Below are 17211 nucleotides of genomic sequence, written 5' to 3' on the forward strand. Positions count from 1 at the left end.
TATTAAAAAAATATTTCTTATTTTAATATTTTGTGATTACAATTGCACTAAAATTGATGTAGTAGTAGCAAATGAAGGGGTCAAATGGACTTTTGTTTTACCAGAATTCCCTTTTCTTGGTAAGACTTTCAATGAATTGAAGTTGATAATTTGGGTTACTAAAGATTTTTATTTGTTTTTTGAATTCCAACTTATCTTAACAGTACAACAAACATAATTAATAGCATAGTTAGTATAATTAATAGTAAATAATTGTTGAAACTCTTACTAAGGTAATAATGGGCAAATATATATATATAGATATAGATGATTGCTATCTATTTCTAAAATAAAGTCATCCTTAATTATTTGCTTGCTTAGAATTTATATTTGATCAAATAAAATATCCTTGGAGCAAAACGCTACTTGCTTCTTGCATATAATTTTAAAAATTAAGGAACAAAATCAAATTCAAAGCACATATATTACCCTAATTAAAATATTATCTTCTACAAAGGGATGACCATGAGGAAATAATTGCAATGAGATTTTCCATCCAAAAAAATAAAAATAAAAACCATGAATTTTCTTTGCTATTAATTTTTTTTCTTCCTTATAATGTATTCAACACTTAAAACCAATTTTTATTTTGTTGTTTATTTGTTTTTTGAAAATCATTCTCAAATTTGTTTTTTGCAAAGAGTATAATAAAAGTTACTATAGGTATTAGACATGATTTTATAAAAAAGAAAATTTTGTATATTTAATTTGAAAAGTAATAAAATAAAAAATAAAAGAAAATAAAATTACAATCAAACATAATCTTATTTAATTATTTTTATTTTAAAATTCTAAGGTTTTCCTTTACAAGGATTTGATCATTCATAAGAAAGTACAGTACTCAAGAATTTTACTTTCATTTATACTATAATTGAACAAAAAAATTTAGATAATCTAGGTAAAAGGACAAATGGGATGGGATTTCCCTAAGTTCCTATTCACTTGGGCCCACATAAAGGATGAAATAATAAACATATAGAAATGAATATTTTATTTTTAATTTATAGAGTTCTAAACAACTTAGTTGGAATACATCTTACTATAGCAAACCTCTCATCAAGAAAACTACCAATTCTACATATTTATTTAAATTAAAATATTCTAAGTTCATAACCAATTTTTTTTTTCTCTTTTCATGCCAAAACCAACCCATAAAGAAAGGTACAATAGAAAATGAGAAAATAAAGCCCACTAGCTTCCACATGGTGGAAGCATTTATAATGCATACATATTTTCAACTCATCCTCACCACACAGAATCATGATTTTTAAATTGCAACCCACAAGTCAAAAGCATCTTCAATAAGCACTAGGACCTAGGTTGTTATTCTACACAATTATTTCTTAAACTTTCCAAGAACTAGAACAAAAAGCTGGTAAAATATTTTGATCTATGCAATTAGATAAGCTACTTTGAGATTCAAGCATGGTGTATCTCCATTATTGTTACTTGAAAGTTCAAATTCAACCAAAACCTTAATGATTCTAATTCATAAAGTGACCTTGTTTTAATGGGTAAAACTTAATTTCATGTTACCATCTATATGTTGTATGACCATAAGAGTAGTAATGCTTGAATATGAGTTAACCTTAACAAAGAATTGAACTTACAGGAATTGTGGGTAATCAATTAACCACTACATCAAAACTTTGATAATAATAAAAAAAAAATGACAAATCTTTGTGATATTGCTTGTAGTTTTCAAATTGAACAATTATTGTTTCACTTATAATCATAATTACAACCAATTAACTATTTACTTTTTATTTCTTCTATCAAGTTTTACTCATTTTCTTTAGGAAAATTAAATCATTACTTGCACCGAAACATCTGCAAATAGTATGTTGGCAGTTTGGAAAATCAACAATCCAATTTCCATAGTTTGACAATCAAATTCATTGAGCCTATAACATGATATCAATAATCTCCAACATCACAAATTCACCACAAGAGTCATGAAAAAGTGGTTTGATATATGCCTCCCAAAACAAAATAGTTGCAAAACCCATTGCATAAAATTCATTTCCCATAAATTAACAACAATTCTGCATGTATAAGAGAATCTAGCCGCCACTTTCCAAAAACAGAGTTCCAACCACTACTTCCCAAAAAACAGAGCAACATGCATCATTTCATTCCAAGTACATTAAAACCCAAAATTTACAAAAAAAAAAAAAAAAAAAAAAACTATAATACAAAATCTGAATATGAATAGATATAGGTTAGAGCTTACATTAGGTGTTAATGCCAAAAATTGCAGTCAGATGCCAAACAACATGAAGGAATGGGTTTCTAAAAACAACACAAACACAAACATTTGAGAGAGATTAAATATTTATCCTTAACAAACACCCCATAAAAAAAATCATAAACACCCAAAAAAAAACCCTAAACTATAAAATCGAAAATCTTTTGAGAGAGAAAGAGATTTACCAGTCAAAGATTTAGCTAATGGTGGTCAAACATGGATTTCACCAGTCTTGTAAAGGATTCTTTAAAAGGGTATGGAAATGGGAGTCTATAACAAGAAATGAAATAAATGACCAAAACCAATGAGTTTTTATACAAACATTAAAATAGTGAAAATATTTAGAGGCGTTTGGAAGACTAGGAAAATCACTAATGGCATAAGAAAAATCAGAGCATTGAAATTTTTTTACGACCACAACAAGACTCTGAGGTCTATCATTTTCCATAAAACAAGAAACAGATCTAGTTTTCATGACCTTAAACATTTTCTTACCAATCTTCCTAAAAAACCTTTGGACAATATCAATACCAGTTTCATTAGCATAGATGGATCTGTCGATAGTAGTAAATGCCTCCTCCTCAATTAGTTAGACAGTAGTAAAGGCCTCATTAGCAAGATGAAAAGGATAGTTACGGTTTCGATGAAGTGGTGGGGAAGCCAAACGATAAAAGGCAATGGTGTTTCCAATTTATTGTTGCCTGTTGTAGATCTTAGTGGTGGGAAGGGTTTCTAGGTCAACCATTGTCGAGGGTTTTGAAAGGTTGTTCATTTTCAATAATTTTGGAGCAAAATAATTCTATGAGATATATAAATATATAGTTATAATTCCTTGACATTTCTCTAAAACACTAAGGTAAAATAATAATACTAGGACGTTTACCATAAGCACCATTGAATGATAATGTAAAGTAAAATATACTACAACAAATAACGTCACTTCTAATATGCATCATAAAATTAAAAATATACTAAAAAATGATGTTTCCAAACAAGCGCCATTGTATATCTAATAAAACATTAAATAATGACACTTTATAAAAACGTTATTGTTTTCTATTTTAATATAGTGTGGACCGTTGACAAAAAAAAAAAATTTGCATATTTAAAATCCAATATTTCAATATAAATTAAATTGAAATTATATGTCACCGAAATGACCTCTATTATGTAAATTTATTTATCTTGAAGTATGTAGATTTTATTTTGGAATTTTGAGCAATATCTAAATCTATGCATAAAATAATTGGCCCAAAGAAAGGTTATTCTTAGCTAGATTTTAGACATTTGTGGTAGTAAATATATGATATTTTGGTGATGTCGATGCATGCAATAAGTCGATCCAAAGATAGGTATATTGTTGGCACGATTTGTTATCAATATTTATTAACTACTTTTATTTATTTATTTATAATAGTACCATTTACAAATTGTTATTTTTGTCCAAAGACTAAATTTCAATGTTGTGTTAGGTATATTATAAGAGCTCATCTTATTGCTTTTATATTATATGTATGCATGTAGTTAATTCTTATATGCTTAAAGTAAATGACATTATTGTTTATTGTGAGCTTATTATTTTATTTTGCATACAATTAATGCTTCCGTTATATTTGTTAACATAAGCAACATTCTCATGCTTAATGACACTAACTTTGGAAAATGGAAAGAACATATTACTATTTTACTTAGGTGTATGGATCTAGACTATGCGATCCAAAATGAATGACTTCCTACCCTTACTAATGACAATACTGTGGAACAAAGGGCTAACTTTGAAAAATGGGAGCGTTCTAATCGCATGAGTCTTATGATCATGAAACACTCTATTATAGATACCATTAGGGGTGCAATGCCTTAGGAGGAAAATGCTAAGAGTTTCCTAAGCCAAATAGTAGACCAATTTGTTGGATCTGAAAAGGTCGAAACAAACATCATTTTGTCTAAGTTTGTTTCAATGTGGTACAAAGGCAAATGGAACATAAGGGAGTACATTATGGAAACGTCTAATCTTATTACTCAATTGAGGGCACTAAAGTTGGAGTTGTCTAATGACATCCTTGTACACCTGGTCTTGATCTCTCTCCCTCCACAATTTAGTCCTTTTAAGATAAGTATAATACTCAAAAGGAAAAATGGACTCTTAATGAACTTAGTGCTCAATGTGTGCAAGAGGAAGAGAGATTGAAACAATAAAAGATAAAAAGTGCTCACTTAGATACTACATCTCATGACAATGCTACCAACAGGAAAAGGAAAATGAACAATAACAGTAAAGGAAAATGAGCTACAGATAGTGGGGCCTCATAGCCTAAGGTGCAACAGAAAGATGATAAGGTCATCACTTGTTTCTTTTGCAAGAAATGTGGACTTGTGAAAAAGGATTGTCCTAATTATGCAAAATGGCTCGTCAAAAAGGGTAAACTTCTCAACTTTGTTTGTTCTGAAGTTAACTTGGCTTTAATACCAAATCACACTTGGTGGATAGATACAAATGTAACTACTCACATAAGTGTGACAATGCAAAGTTATCTAAGAAGTTGAGTGCCAATTGATGCTGAAAGATTCATTTATATGGGAAATGACAACAAAGCTCCTATTGAGACAATTGGTTTATTTAGATTACAATTAGAATCTGGTTGTTATTTGGATTTAGATGAGACTTTTATGTATCATCATTTAGACGAAATTTGGCATTTGTTTCTTGTTTGGACAAACTAACCACTCTTGTTCATTTGGAAATGGAAAAATGAGTCTTTTTCAATAGTCAAATATGATTGGTATAGGTTTTTTTGGTTGATAATCTATATAAATTAGATATTAATGTCTCACATATTGATGAATCCTTGCATGCAAGTAATTGTGGTACAAAGTGTAAGTTAACTTATGAGAATTCTTCCATCTTGTGGCACAAGCGATTAGGACATATTTCTAAACAAAGGATTCAAGGACTTGTTTAAAAAGGAATTCTTGATTCCCTTAACTTTTTAGATTTGAAAATATGCATTGAATGCATTAAGAGAAAACAAACAAATGTAAAAAAAATTGGTGCCAACAAGAGTTTAGGTGTCTTGGAATTAATTCATATTGATATTTGTGGTCCATTCCATATGACTTCTTGGAATGGTCAACAATATTTTGTTACTTTCATAGATGATTATTCTTGTTATGGGTACCTATATTTGATTCATAAGAAGTCTCAATCGTTGGAAGTTTTCAAATCTTATAAAGCTAAAATTGAAAATCAACTTGGAAAGAAAATTAAAACCGTCAAATCTAATCATGGTGGTGAGTACTATGGTAGATATCATGGATCAGGTGAACAACGTCCAAGACCTTTTATGAGATACTTACAGGAATGTGGCATTATTCCTCAGTACACCATTCTAGGGACTCCAAGTCAAAATGGTATATCTGAGAGACGAAATTGGACCTTGAAGGATATGGTAAGAAGTATGATAAATCATTCTTCTTTGTCAGAATCACTTTGGGGAGAAGCCATAAAAACTACAATATATATCCTTAATCAAGTTCCAAGCAAAGCAGTAGCCAAAACCTCATATGAACTATGGATTAGAAAGAAGCCTAGTATTAGGCATCTTTATGTTTGGGGTAATCCAGTTGAGACAAGGCCATATAGGCCTAATGAAAGAAAACTGGACTCAAGAATAGTAAGCTGATAGTTTGTTGGGTACTCAGAAAAGTCAAAGGGTTTTAAGTTTTATGATCCCTCGAGAAATTTTTTTTTTGAGATGGACAATGCTAAATTCATTGAAGGTGTTGAATATGATGGGAGTACTGGACTTAGGAACTTTGTCTTTGAAGAGGAATATGTTATTATTTCTACAATTGCAACTGAAAATGATCAGGTAACTATGCCTAACATTATTCAGGATGCAAATCTAGAAAATCTAGACACTTCTGAGTTACCTATACTCATAATGAAGAACTCTCTCCAATTCATGAGGAGGAACAACAACACCCTCAATTGGAAGTGTCGTTAAGGAGATCCACTAGGGAGAAGAGAATGACGATTCCAAATGATTGTATTGTGTATCTCCAAGAACATGAATTTGATATGGGACTAGAAAATGATCCAATATCTTTCAGTTAAGCCAAACAAAATGTAAACTCCCAGAAATTTATAGAAGCCATGAAAGATGAGATGAAATCAATGAAAGACAATGATGTTTGGGATTTTGTCGAATAGCCTGAAGGAGCAAAACTGATTAGTTGTAAATAGATTTATAAAACCAAGCAGGATTTGAAAGGCAATGTCGAAAGATATAAGGCACATTTAGTCGCCAAAGGTTTCACTCAAAAGGAAAACATTGATTATAAAGAGACTTTCTCTCCAGTTTCAACAAAAGACTCTTTTAGAATCATTATGGCACTTGTAGCTCATTATGATTTGGAGTTACATCAGATGGATGTGAAGACTGTGTTTCTCAATGGTGACAATGAAGAAACCATATACATGGTGCAATTAGAGAATTTTGAATCCAAATAGTCAAAACATCTGGTATGCAAATTAAAGAAATCCATTTATGGTTTAAAGCAAGCATCTTGTCAATGGTATCAAAAGTTTGATAAAGTGATTATCTCTTTTGGTTTTAAAGAAAAAACTGTTGATCAATGTATTTATCAAAAGATCAGTGAGAGTAAATTTATTCTTCTGGTGTTATATGTCAATGATATTCTGTTAGCAAACAAGAATATAGGCATATTGCATGAAACTAAGAGATTTCTTTCAAATAATTTTGAAATGAAAGATCTTGGTAATGCATCATTTGTGTTGGACATACAGATTTATCGAGATTATTCTCGTGGTATTCTTGGCTTATCACAAAAGACATATATTGATAAAGTGCTTAGTAGATTTGGCATGAAAGATTGTGTACTAGGAGATACCCCAATTTCTAAGGGTGATAAATTCAATTTGCTTCAATGCCCAAAGAACGAAATTGAGAAAAAAGAAATGGAAAACATCCATTATGCATCAACAATAGGGAGTTTCATGTATGCTCAAGTTTGTACACGTCCGGATATTGCGTATGTAGTTAGCATGCTTGGCAGATATTTAAGTAACCCATGAATGATCCATTGAAAGGCAGCAAAACGGGTCATGCGATATTTGTAGAGAACAAAAGAATGTATGCTCACATATCAGAGATATGAGCATTTAGAGATCATAGGGTATTCCAACTCCGAGTTTATTGGCTACATTGATAGCAGAAGATCCACTTTTGGCTATGTTTTTATGTTGGCTGAAGGAGTTGTCTCATGGAAGAGTGTTAAACAATCACTCATAGCTACTTCCAACATGCAAGCAGAATTTATAGTTTGTTATGAAGCATCGAACCAAGCAATATGATTGTGAAATTTTATCACTGGATTGCATATTGTTAATGACATTGAGAGACCATTTAGGATAAATTGTGATAATAAAGTCGCAAAATTATATTCTAAGAACAACAGAAGTTCGTCAAAATCAAAGCATATTGACTTAAAGTTTCTAGTTGTTAAGAAGAAAGTTCAGAGTTTTCAAGTGTCTATTGAACATACTAGTACAAACTTCATGATTGCGATCCGTTTACCAAAGGTGTACCACCTAAAGTGTTTCATGAGCATGTGGCTCGTATGAGTGTGGTTCATCTTGGTGATATGCTTGTGTAGTGGGAGTTTGTTGATTGATGTTCATTAGTTAATGACATGTTTTTCTTATTAGACTTAAGTATTATTCTTGTTTTGCTTATCAAAAGCTCTAAAATAAAGTTATATTATTTCAATTGCAGTTTTGCATAAGGTTTGAAAGTGTGTTGAACTCTTTTGAGTTATAGAGTTGGACCAGTTGGAAATAGGTATGATATGAGATCACATTACATGAAATTTCCATGCTACACATCCATACTTGACCTTTGTCGTTGATTGTATTAATGTGGTGATCATTGATTGGTCTAGTTACGAAACATGTAACGAAGATTGCTTTGGTTCTATATTTGTATAATTGATAGACCAGATTGTTTTGAGATGCTTACAGTTAAGATAACAAATATTGAGCTCATTTTTGTAATGTTCAATTGTTTAATGACATATGTGGCCCAAATGGGAGATTGTTGGATATTTTGGTAATTATGGGCCTACATATTAACCAATTGTACATTCAACTATCTTATATTTGGACCTAATTCAATGTGATCAATTAAGTTAATGATAGACCTTTAAAACATCTCTATATATATGGACTGTATGGGCTTTGAAATGTGTAGAGACCAATTTTATTTTATTTATCAATAATGGGTCAATAAATAAAATAAAAATAATAAGGGGTATAAATAGGGTTATGGTATCTAGTCTGAACGAGAGGAGATAAAAAAAAATTGTTAATTATTCACATCCCATTAGTGAGTGATTTCAAGGTTGCAATACTCGTTTTAGGTGTGGAAGACAAAACCCAAATACATAATTTCAATGGATTCAGGTATGTCTTCCGATATTATTATCATATAGATTTAATATGAGATTCTGGCATATATATTGTTTAGTTGATTAGATTCTATAATCATTCTATATAATTTGTGATTTCTCCAACATTTTCTTTATGATTATGTTTTATTCTTGGAAAATTCAAGGAAAATGTGAAGAAACGAAAACAAAAAGAAAAAAAAAAAAGAAGAAAAAATTGAAAGAAAATTAAAAATAGATTCAAAGTCAATAAATTATTTTATATATTTCATCAAATTTATTTTACTATTTTTCTTTCATTATTTTAAAATTAAATAATTTTAAAATCCATAAATTTCTATGTTATGTTTGGTTCCTCTAGAGTAGTATTAAGGAAAGAAAAAAAAATGATAAGGAAAATGATTTTCTTATGTTTGATTGTATTATGAAAAATACAAAAGAAAATCAAATATAATTAAAATAAATTAAAAACTTAAGCATTTTTTAATTATTTAATCTTTATATCGAAAAATTAATTTAAATAAAATGAGTTTGAAGTTGTATATAAAAATAATTTATTGATTTCAAATCAATTTTTTATTTTCCTTTAAGTTTTCTTTTCTCCCACTTTTCCTCGCTATTTTCTTTTCTTAGCATTTTCTCTCAAATTTAATTGTATTTGATATTCTTTCATATTTTCCATATTAAAACTAAATATGAGAAAACCATTTTTTTTACTATGTTTGGTTCCAAGAAAATATTAGGGCAAGAAAAAAATATGAAAAAAAATGGTTTTCTCATGTTTAGTTTCACTATAGAAAATATAATATAATTAAAATTAATTTAAATTTTATATAAGTAAAATGAGTTTGAAGAAACATATAAAAATAATTTATTAAATTTAAATTTATTTTTTATTTTTCATTTAACTTTTTATTTTTTTTCTATTCTTCCTCTTTATTTTATTCCTTCAAAATTTCCAAGAACAAAACATAACTTTAATATATTTTTTTTCTTTCCTTAACATTTATCGAGATCGAAACATAATGTATAAGTATTTTTTAGAAAATTACCTATCAAATATTTCTTGATAAAACATTATAAAAACTTGTTTGACACATATTTTATGAAACATTTTTAGTATTTTTAATATTTGAAAACAACTCATTTGATAAAATGTTAGAAGGTAAGAAGCGTTTCCCCTTTGTTAAATTTTTTCTTTTAAAACACTTTCAGACTGGGAAAAAAAAAAGAAAAAAAAAATCATATATTCAAAACCCAATTGGACTTGCAAAAGCTTCGCGCTAAATCCAACCAAACACAACTGACAAAGCCCACGAGATATGAGAGACACAGGGCAGGGTAGGTTATAGCTTTTCTCAGATTGAATCATTTCAGCGGAGAAAGCTAAGATGAAAGATGAAAGATGAAAGATGAAAGATGAACAATTTCCCAAAAGATCCTCCTCCGCTATACTCCTCCGTCCCCGTACCAAATTGCCGGCCATGGACGGCTTTATTGTCTTCTTCTCCCATCCCTTTTCATTTTTCATTCTCTCTCTGCTTCCAACACATGTCTTCCTCTAGTTCCTCTCCTTCTTGGTCTTTCATCCACTATGTTAACCACCTACTGTTATAGCTTCTTCTCTTATTCTTCTTCTGCTTCACACTTTTCTAATAGACAGTACTCCACCCACAGGGCAATTAGTTGATGGGCAGCGTTCAGGCCAAATCTTCCATGAATTCACCACCTAGAGGTTTGGAGAAGTTGAAAATAGATAATGGGTATGTGTCAAAAGCGGCCGGACGGAGATCAACTGGTCAGAGGTACCCGGATAAGGACTCTGGTCGGGTTTTAAGGCCTGAATCTGGAAGTAATAAGGTTTTGTTTGTGAGTGGTGATGGTGGTGGGGAGGAGAAATCCATTAATAAAGAGGAAAAGAGAGATGATGGCGGCAGTGAGGTTTCTCACGTTAAAGGGAAAGAAATAGTTGATGGGTGGCCTAATTGGCTCACTGATAATATTCCTAAAAAGGCTCTGGCTGGCTTGGTTCCAAGGAGTGCTGAATCCTTTGAGAAACTCGATAAGGTGAGGCCCTTCTGATTTTTTTATTTTCAATTTCTTTTTTCTTTTTTTTTGTATGAATTTCATTTGTATGTGTAGGAGTATGCAATTAACCAGGAATGATTTTTTTTTTTTTTCATGAACTCATCATTGTTGAAGTGGTTATGATTCGAATATTTGGCAATTGTTTGTTATGTTGAAGGGTTCTCTGGTTGTAAAAGCAGAGTGGAAGGGATTGTGTCTTGCAATTGTCTTTTCACCTAATCTCTCATTTTTTGTGGGTCACCCTACTTTTTAGAAGAAATCTTTCTGTAACTCTGTTTTCTCAGGACTAGTTCCGTTTGGTTTCTGGGAAAGAGGAGAAAAATAAAAAATATAGTTTTGGATCTCATGTTTCTTTCCTTTTAGTTACCAAGGAGTACAAAACTCAGCCCAACTGAAGTAGATGGTTGTATTAGGCTGAGGCAAGTGGAGATCTTTACTAATTATTGTTTCAATTTATTTTCAGTTTATTCCCTTTGCTTAATTTTCTCAGCAGCCAAACAGTGCATACATAAGTCTACTGATTCTACTGGGGAAAGAAGTAGATATTTGAACTGAATTTTGATGTGTCTGGTATTACAGATAGGCCAGGGCACCTACAGTAATGTGTATAAAGCTCGGGACAAAGACACTGGAAAAATTGTTGCCTTGAAGAAGGTCAGGTTTGAAACAACTGAACCTGAGAGTGTCAAGTTTATGGCCCGAGAAATTACGATACTACGAGAGCTGGATCATCCCAATGTCATAAAGCTTGAAGGGTTGGTAACATCAAGGATGCAATATAGTCTCTATTTGGTTTTTGACTTCATGCAGTCAGATTTGGCCAGAGTCATTGCCTGTCCTGAAAGGCTTACCGAACCACAGGTTGAGACTTTCCTTGTCGTCTGGTTGAGATTTCTAATTAGGAGTGACAATTTTCTTATTTGCTATGTTCAACTGATGGTGCAGATCAAGTGTTATATGCATCAACTGCTCTCTGGTCTGCAGCATTGCCATGAGAGGGGGATTCTACACCGAGACATAAAGGGGTCCAACCTGTTGATTGATAAAGATGGGAGGCTAAAGATAGCGGATTTTGGGCTTGCGAAACATTTTTATCCTAACCGAAAGCATCCCCTCACAAGCAAGGTTGTGACCCTTTGGTATAGAGCACCTGAGCTATTATTAGGTGCTACAGATTATGGAGTTGGCATTGATCTATGGAGTGCTGGGTGTCTCTTGGCAGAGATGTTCTTGGGGAGGCCAATTATGCCTGGTAGGACTGAGGTAATACAGTTTTCTTAACAAGGGTTTGAAGAATGGAGTGAGGGCAAAACTTTGAATCCTGGCCTAAAGACCAAAATGAACTTGTTTTCAGATTTCAGAATAGATTGGAGCTCTGAAATGGACTGAAACCAAAACTAAAACATCAAATTCTTTTAAATTTCTTTGAGATTTGAAGTTGTGATGCTAGTTCTAGTTCATATTATGTCTAGGGATAATGACATTGGGCTTGATGATCTTACCATTGGCAGGTAGCTAGCTTTCGGATTAATCATGCTTTTATGCTTTCAGGTTGAGCAAATTCATAGGATTTTCAAGTTATGTGGCACACCCTCAGAGGAATACTGGAAAAAACTAAGAATGCCCACAACCTTCCGACCACCACAAATGTACAAACCTAGTTTGGTTGAAGCTTTCAGGGATTTTCCTACATCTTCTTTGGGTCTTTTGAGCACTCTTCTTGCTCTAGACCCTTCATATCGTGGTTCGGCACGTTCTGCTCTTCAGAATGAAGTAAGTACATATTGAAAGGCCCAGCAAGTGCCTCAAGATTAGTTTACTGGCTACAAACCTTCTAGTCTCTCACATGGATTGGTTTTTAGTTGGTATACAATGATTCATTATTGTGCCTGTTAATTTTTTCAATTAGTCATATATTCTTAAAAACACCCTAAAACTTCTGAAGATCCGTAAGCATAGGAATACTAATTGAAAGGTTTGACTACACTATCAGAGTATTACTTAGTTTCGCAATTTTCTTTAACATGTCGGTGTTAGCAGCTACCTTGAATTTGTTTTGTATGAGCAAAGTACATTAAAAACAAGCTTATTCTTTACATCTATGCTAAGGACTTACACCTCTGCTTGCAGTTCTTTCACACATGGCCGTTGGCGTGTGACCTTACAGGTCTACCTGTAATTTACAAAGAGGATGATGAGGCAACTCAAGCCAGAGAGCACAGAAAGTAAGTCATGGATTCTGATAGTGGGTAAATATTTATCAGCACAGTAAAGTTCATACCATGTGGTAGATAGATTCTGAGAAAGATACAGAAAGAAAGGTTATACAGAGATGTATAAAAGATGGATGAATTTCAATAATGTCTCCATGAAAAATCAAAGACAAACTCAAAATTGATTAGGTTCCATCTGTTACTAAGTAGACTATCTTTTGGAAGATTTGGTTCACCTTTTGACACTAATTTATCATATATCATTTGCTTCTATTTCTTACAGATAAGTTTGAATATCTGTACATCTGTTTTTTCTATGAATTATCAATCTATGTAAGGCCTCAGGGTCCTCTATTTTCAACTGGTTGAAACATCTGATCCCTTTTCTTTTTCAATATAGGCATAGAAGGTCCAAAATGAAGCAGCATTCTCAAACAGGTCATAGGAGAAAGGATCCAACCGCTGAAAAACCGAAAGGAGATTCTGGGTCTTCCAAAGAGGTATAAGCCTAATCCCTCATGGAAAGAACAGAGACATAGTAAAAATGAATTTCTGCTCTGTTTCTCTTTTCATTTTTCATATTTCCATACATGACTTGTGCCTTGATTTGGCACAAACACACATCTATAAATTTCTGTCCATGGAAGGGCAACTGTTATGATGGCCAACCCCTCACAAACAGCAGCATGCCACATTCTGAAATCAAAAGAAGCTGCCTGACTTCACCAGAAAAGCAAGGCAGGCAATTGTGATTGTTGGCATGCTGCTAATTGCAATGATTGAGGTGGAGCTGATTCAGCTGAATTCGATCACATTGAAGGTGGTATGTTGATTGTATAACATGCTGTGTCAGGAAACCGAAAAGAGTACAGAACGGACCAGCCACAGTCAGGAGTCCAGAAATAGCACAGGCAGTGCCTCCTCCAGTGCAAGGCCAACACTTCAAGAAGAGAGCCCACCCTTTTTGCTCTCCCCAGTTGCATCCTCTCGTCAAAAGATGTCCCCAAGAACCCAAGACTATCCTAATGCTGGAAACAACATTAAGAACCTACCTCCATTACCGAATTCCAAAACATTTGCAACCAACCGCAGCAAAGAAAACAATAACATGTATAGATCGAATCATGTTCATAGGTCTGCATCCACTAGAGAATTCCGAAATTTGGATCAAAGGAAGCATTTGAAACCCTATCCTTTGAAAGATTAGGCCACTTTATTTGCTGTATTTTTAGTTTTTTTTCTTGGTTCTATATATTTTTTCTCCTCAAGGACCATAATATAAATGAATAAATATATCAGGGTTACATATTTTTGTTATGAATTGTATCAATGTGTTTCATTTGCATATATCAGCATGATTAGTTTTCCCTCTGTTATTGTTTTTTTAGCCCAACACCACCACTTTTTTGGGCAAGTTGGTAGGTCCCTGCTGACAATTCACCGCGACATTTGGATCTGACACATAAGATATTGTCCTCCTTAGCATATTTGACGTACTTTTTGGTTTTGAAAGCAAACAGCAAAACAAATGCAAAAATGAGAAACACAGCAGCCAACCAAATCAATGCCTAAGATCAACTGCTGAGAATGTTACTTAGGACATGATTCTGTTAATGGATGGATGATAAATACCAGCAACCTTTAATTGGGTTTTCTGTAAGGATCTCATTTTTTATGTACATTTGACACCTCTACAACAGAAAATTTTCAGATATGGGACAGGGTTTATGAGAGGAAGATACCATCAATATAATGTCATAACTAGCTGCAATATTTGGATCTTCTTTCCAGCCATTTTCTTGGCTCGTTATGTGGGCTGTAGGGTCTTGAGAAAGGGTTTGAAATGTACCCATTATTGAATGGCTAGGAGTTCCCTTTTACAGTAAAGGGACTAACTTATGAAGGGCCTTCAAAGGTAGGTTCAAGTTGATCCCATTACTTTGACATGCCCCCAAACAAATTCTTTTATTAATTGAATCTTTCTGTTTACTCCACCACTGCCAAACAAGCAATTAATATATGTAAACTTTAAGCCCCAGTAAAGGGGGAGGAGTTGCTTTAATATCAACTCTTGATGGCTACCTAACGTCTCTCTCTTCCTTCCTTGCTATGTTCAATTCAATGTAGAAAGGGCAGAGACAAATACACAGGAGGAGGGGTGGTTTCAGATCAAATAGGCAAAACTTTGCCCAAATCCCATTGAAGAAACTCTGCATATTCAATTGGGGTTTGCAGGATTTAGCACAAATTAAATACCTCATCATCAGCTTTGGCCAAAAAGATCAGTAAAACATACAAAATCTTTCAAAGGACCATCAAAATCATCATTCACACCCTTCAGTATTTGTACATCTGATACAAATATGGATACGAAGTTTTGATGAAAAGATCAAAAAGCAAAAAGAGAACAAAAAAAGGGGGGATGGGTTCAGCTCTTGTTCATCAAAACATACTACCTAATCTACCCAAAAAGGCCTCCCTGGATTGATGCATGGCATGTAGTTTCCCATGCAACAAGAGCCACACACCATCATCCAATCTCTGCACACACTTTTGACGCCAAACTCTATACAGTGAAGGGTGAGAAATGATCACTTCGTGGCTGAGGAGTGAGGACAGTCCCTGCAACTCACACACCATATCGTATATCGCTCAACTTGGTCTTGATCCACTTGAAGCTGCTCCTTACGGAAGTCTTTAGCTTCCCTTCCATGGTAAACACATTATATGAAGCAATCCTCTTCTTCCTCTTTAGCTCCGGATCATTAGACGTCGCAAAACCACTCCCCTTGTTGCACGGCCCATTAAAGCTATACGAATTTGATCTGTCATGGAACCCAAACTCGCCGGCATAAGAGGACGAGTACTCGGGAAATGACCTGCTCTTCTCCATCCCCAAGCTCAACTTTGATATACTACCTACACATTCCCCTCTATATATATACACACAAGATGGAAAGAGTGACAGCTATAATCAATTCAATGCATTACATTCACGTAAAAGTTGAAGTGTACATGCACGTTAAAAATTAAAAAAACAAGAAAAAAGAGCGTTTGGGGTCAAAAAAGGGGAGCATCAGAGTGGTACATGCATGGAATGGAGGGTGGAGATTAGGTGGGTGCAGCATAATAGGTTGTGGGGGCAGTGATGATCAGAAGTGGGTAAAGGGGCATGTGTGATGTTGGAGGAAAAGGGTTGGGAGAATGATGAGAGGGTGTGGTGGTGGGGGGCCAAGTTGAGTGAAGATGCAATCAGCCATCAAGGGCTCACATGGTGATTGGGACCCAATACTTGGAAATGTTTCTTTTAATTTAAAGGGAGGATAAAGGCTATTTGCAATGGGGATAGGATTATCACATTGATGATGATGCACATCTACAGGAGAGCAACTAGGCAAGCTACAAGTGCAGTTTCCAACTGTGTTTTTCTTTCGATAATTTGTATAGAAACTTTGGCTTTATGAAAAGTGATTAGGCATGGATGATGGTGGCTTAGTGGGATGTGGGGCCTAAGTGTCACCGGGGGCATTGATTGATTAAGTTAGGCTCCAGAGACTTCTACTTTGTAATCGTAATGTGGGACCCTTGAAGCTTTGCTAATTAACTTGTTTTGTCTGGTCTTATTAATATGTTAATGGCCCCGCTCTACACGCGCAATAATTATGAGGAAAATGCGACCACTTGGCAATACTCCAAAATATTATGTACTTTGGAAGTGATGTCCAAATGGTAAAAATCATTTTATACCATTTAGAAAGACATATATATATATATATATATATATATATATATATAGAAATAAAAGTTGTTTTGGTAGTGATTTTAAAATTTTAAATCATGCAATCTAATAAATCTCACCAACTTGAGTTTAACATGATGAACTCAAGTTTAACGTGATTAACTCGAGTTTAACTTGATCAATTTGAATTCAATTATAATTTAGAAAAATGATGTTGGATTGGAGTTAAGTTGAATACCTTAGGTTAGAGATTATGTTGGAGTGATTATTTCTTAATTTGAGTTGAACTCGGGTCAATTATCAACTTGACCAACTCGTACAAGTTGCAGTCCTAATTATTATTATTATTAAGAAAGGGAAGCTTAATAAATGAAGAGAGGCAGCCTTTAGCCACTAGTGATAGTGGAGGAATGAACAAG

The 17211-nt window shown here is 33.3% G+C and overlaps 2 protein-coding genes across 2 annotated transcripts; one reads left to right on the forward strand and one right to left on the reverse strand.

The window, feature by feature from the left end:
- Positions 1-10065: 10065 nt before the first annotated feature.
- On the forward strand, positions 10066-14370 carry LOC100853757 (probable serine/threonine-protein kinase At1g54610). Its single transcript, XM_003634493.4, has 7 exons — positions 10066-10819; positions 11420-11701; positions 11786-12103; positions 12392-12613; positions 12971-13065; positions 13454-13553; positions 13907-14370. Exons 1-7 carry the CDS (start codon positions 10442-10444, stop codon positions 14258-14260), a joined length of 1749 nt encoding a protein of 582 aa, XP_003634541.1. The 5' UTR covers positions 10066-10441; the 3' UTR covers positions 14261-14370.
- A 983-nt stretch (positions 14371-15353) lies between these two features.
- Positions 15354-16019, reverse strand: LOC100854843 (uncharacterized). Its single transcript, XM_003634475.4, has one exon. The coding sequence runs from the start codon at positions 15944-15946 to the stop codon at positions 15683-15685; it is 264 nt and encodes an 87-aa protein (XP_003634523.1). The 5' UTR covers positions 15947-16019; the 3' UTR covers positions 15354-15682.
- Between the last annotated feature and the right edge of the window lie 1192 nt (positions 16020-17211).

The sequence above is a fragment of the Vitis vinifera genome, chromosome 18 (genome assembly GCF_030704535.1).
Source record: "Vitis vinifera cultivar Pinot Noir 40024 chromosome 18, ASM3070453v1".
NCBI classification, from domain to species: Eukaryota; Viridiplantae; Streptophyta; class Magnoliopsida; order Vitales; family Vitaceae; genus Vitis; species Vitis vinifera.

Bases quoted from the DNA above. Each gene is read 5' to 3' on its own strand.
- LOC100853757 (XM_003634493.4), top strand. From the start codon at position 10,442: ATGGGCAGCGTTCAGGCCAAATCTTCCATGAATTCACCACCTAGAGGT. The intron at 10,820-11,419 runs GTGAGGCCCTTC...CTGGTATTACAG, and splicing joins CCTTTGAGAAACTCGATAAG to ATAGGCCAGGGCACCTACAG. The intron at 12,104-12,391 runs GTAATACAGTTT...TTATGCTTTCAG, and splicing joins TTATGCCTGGTAGGACTGAG to GTTGAGCAAATTCATAGGAT.
- LOC100854843 (XM_003634475.4), bottom strand. From the start codon at position 15,946: ATGGAGAAGAGCAGGTCATTTCCCGAGTACTCGTCCTCTTATGCCGGC.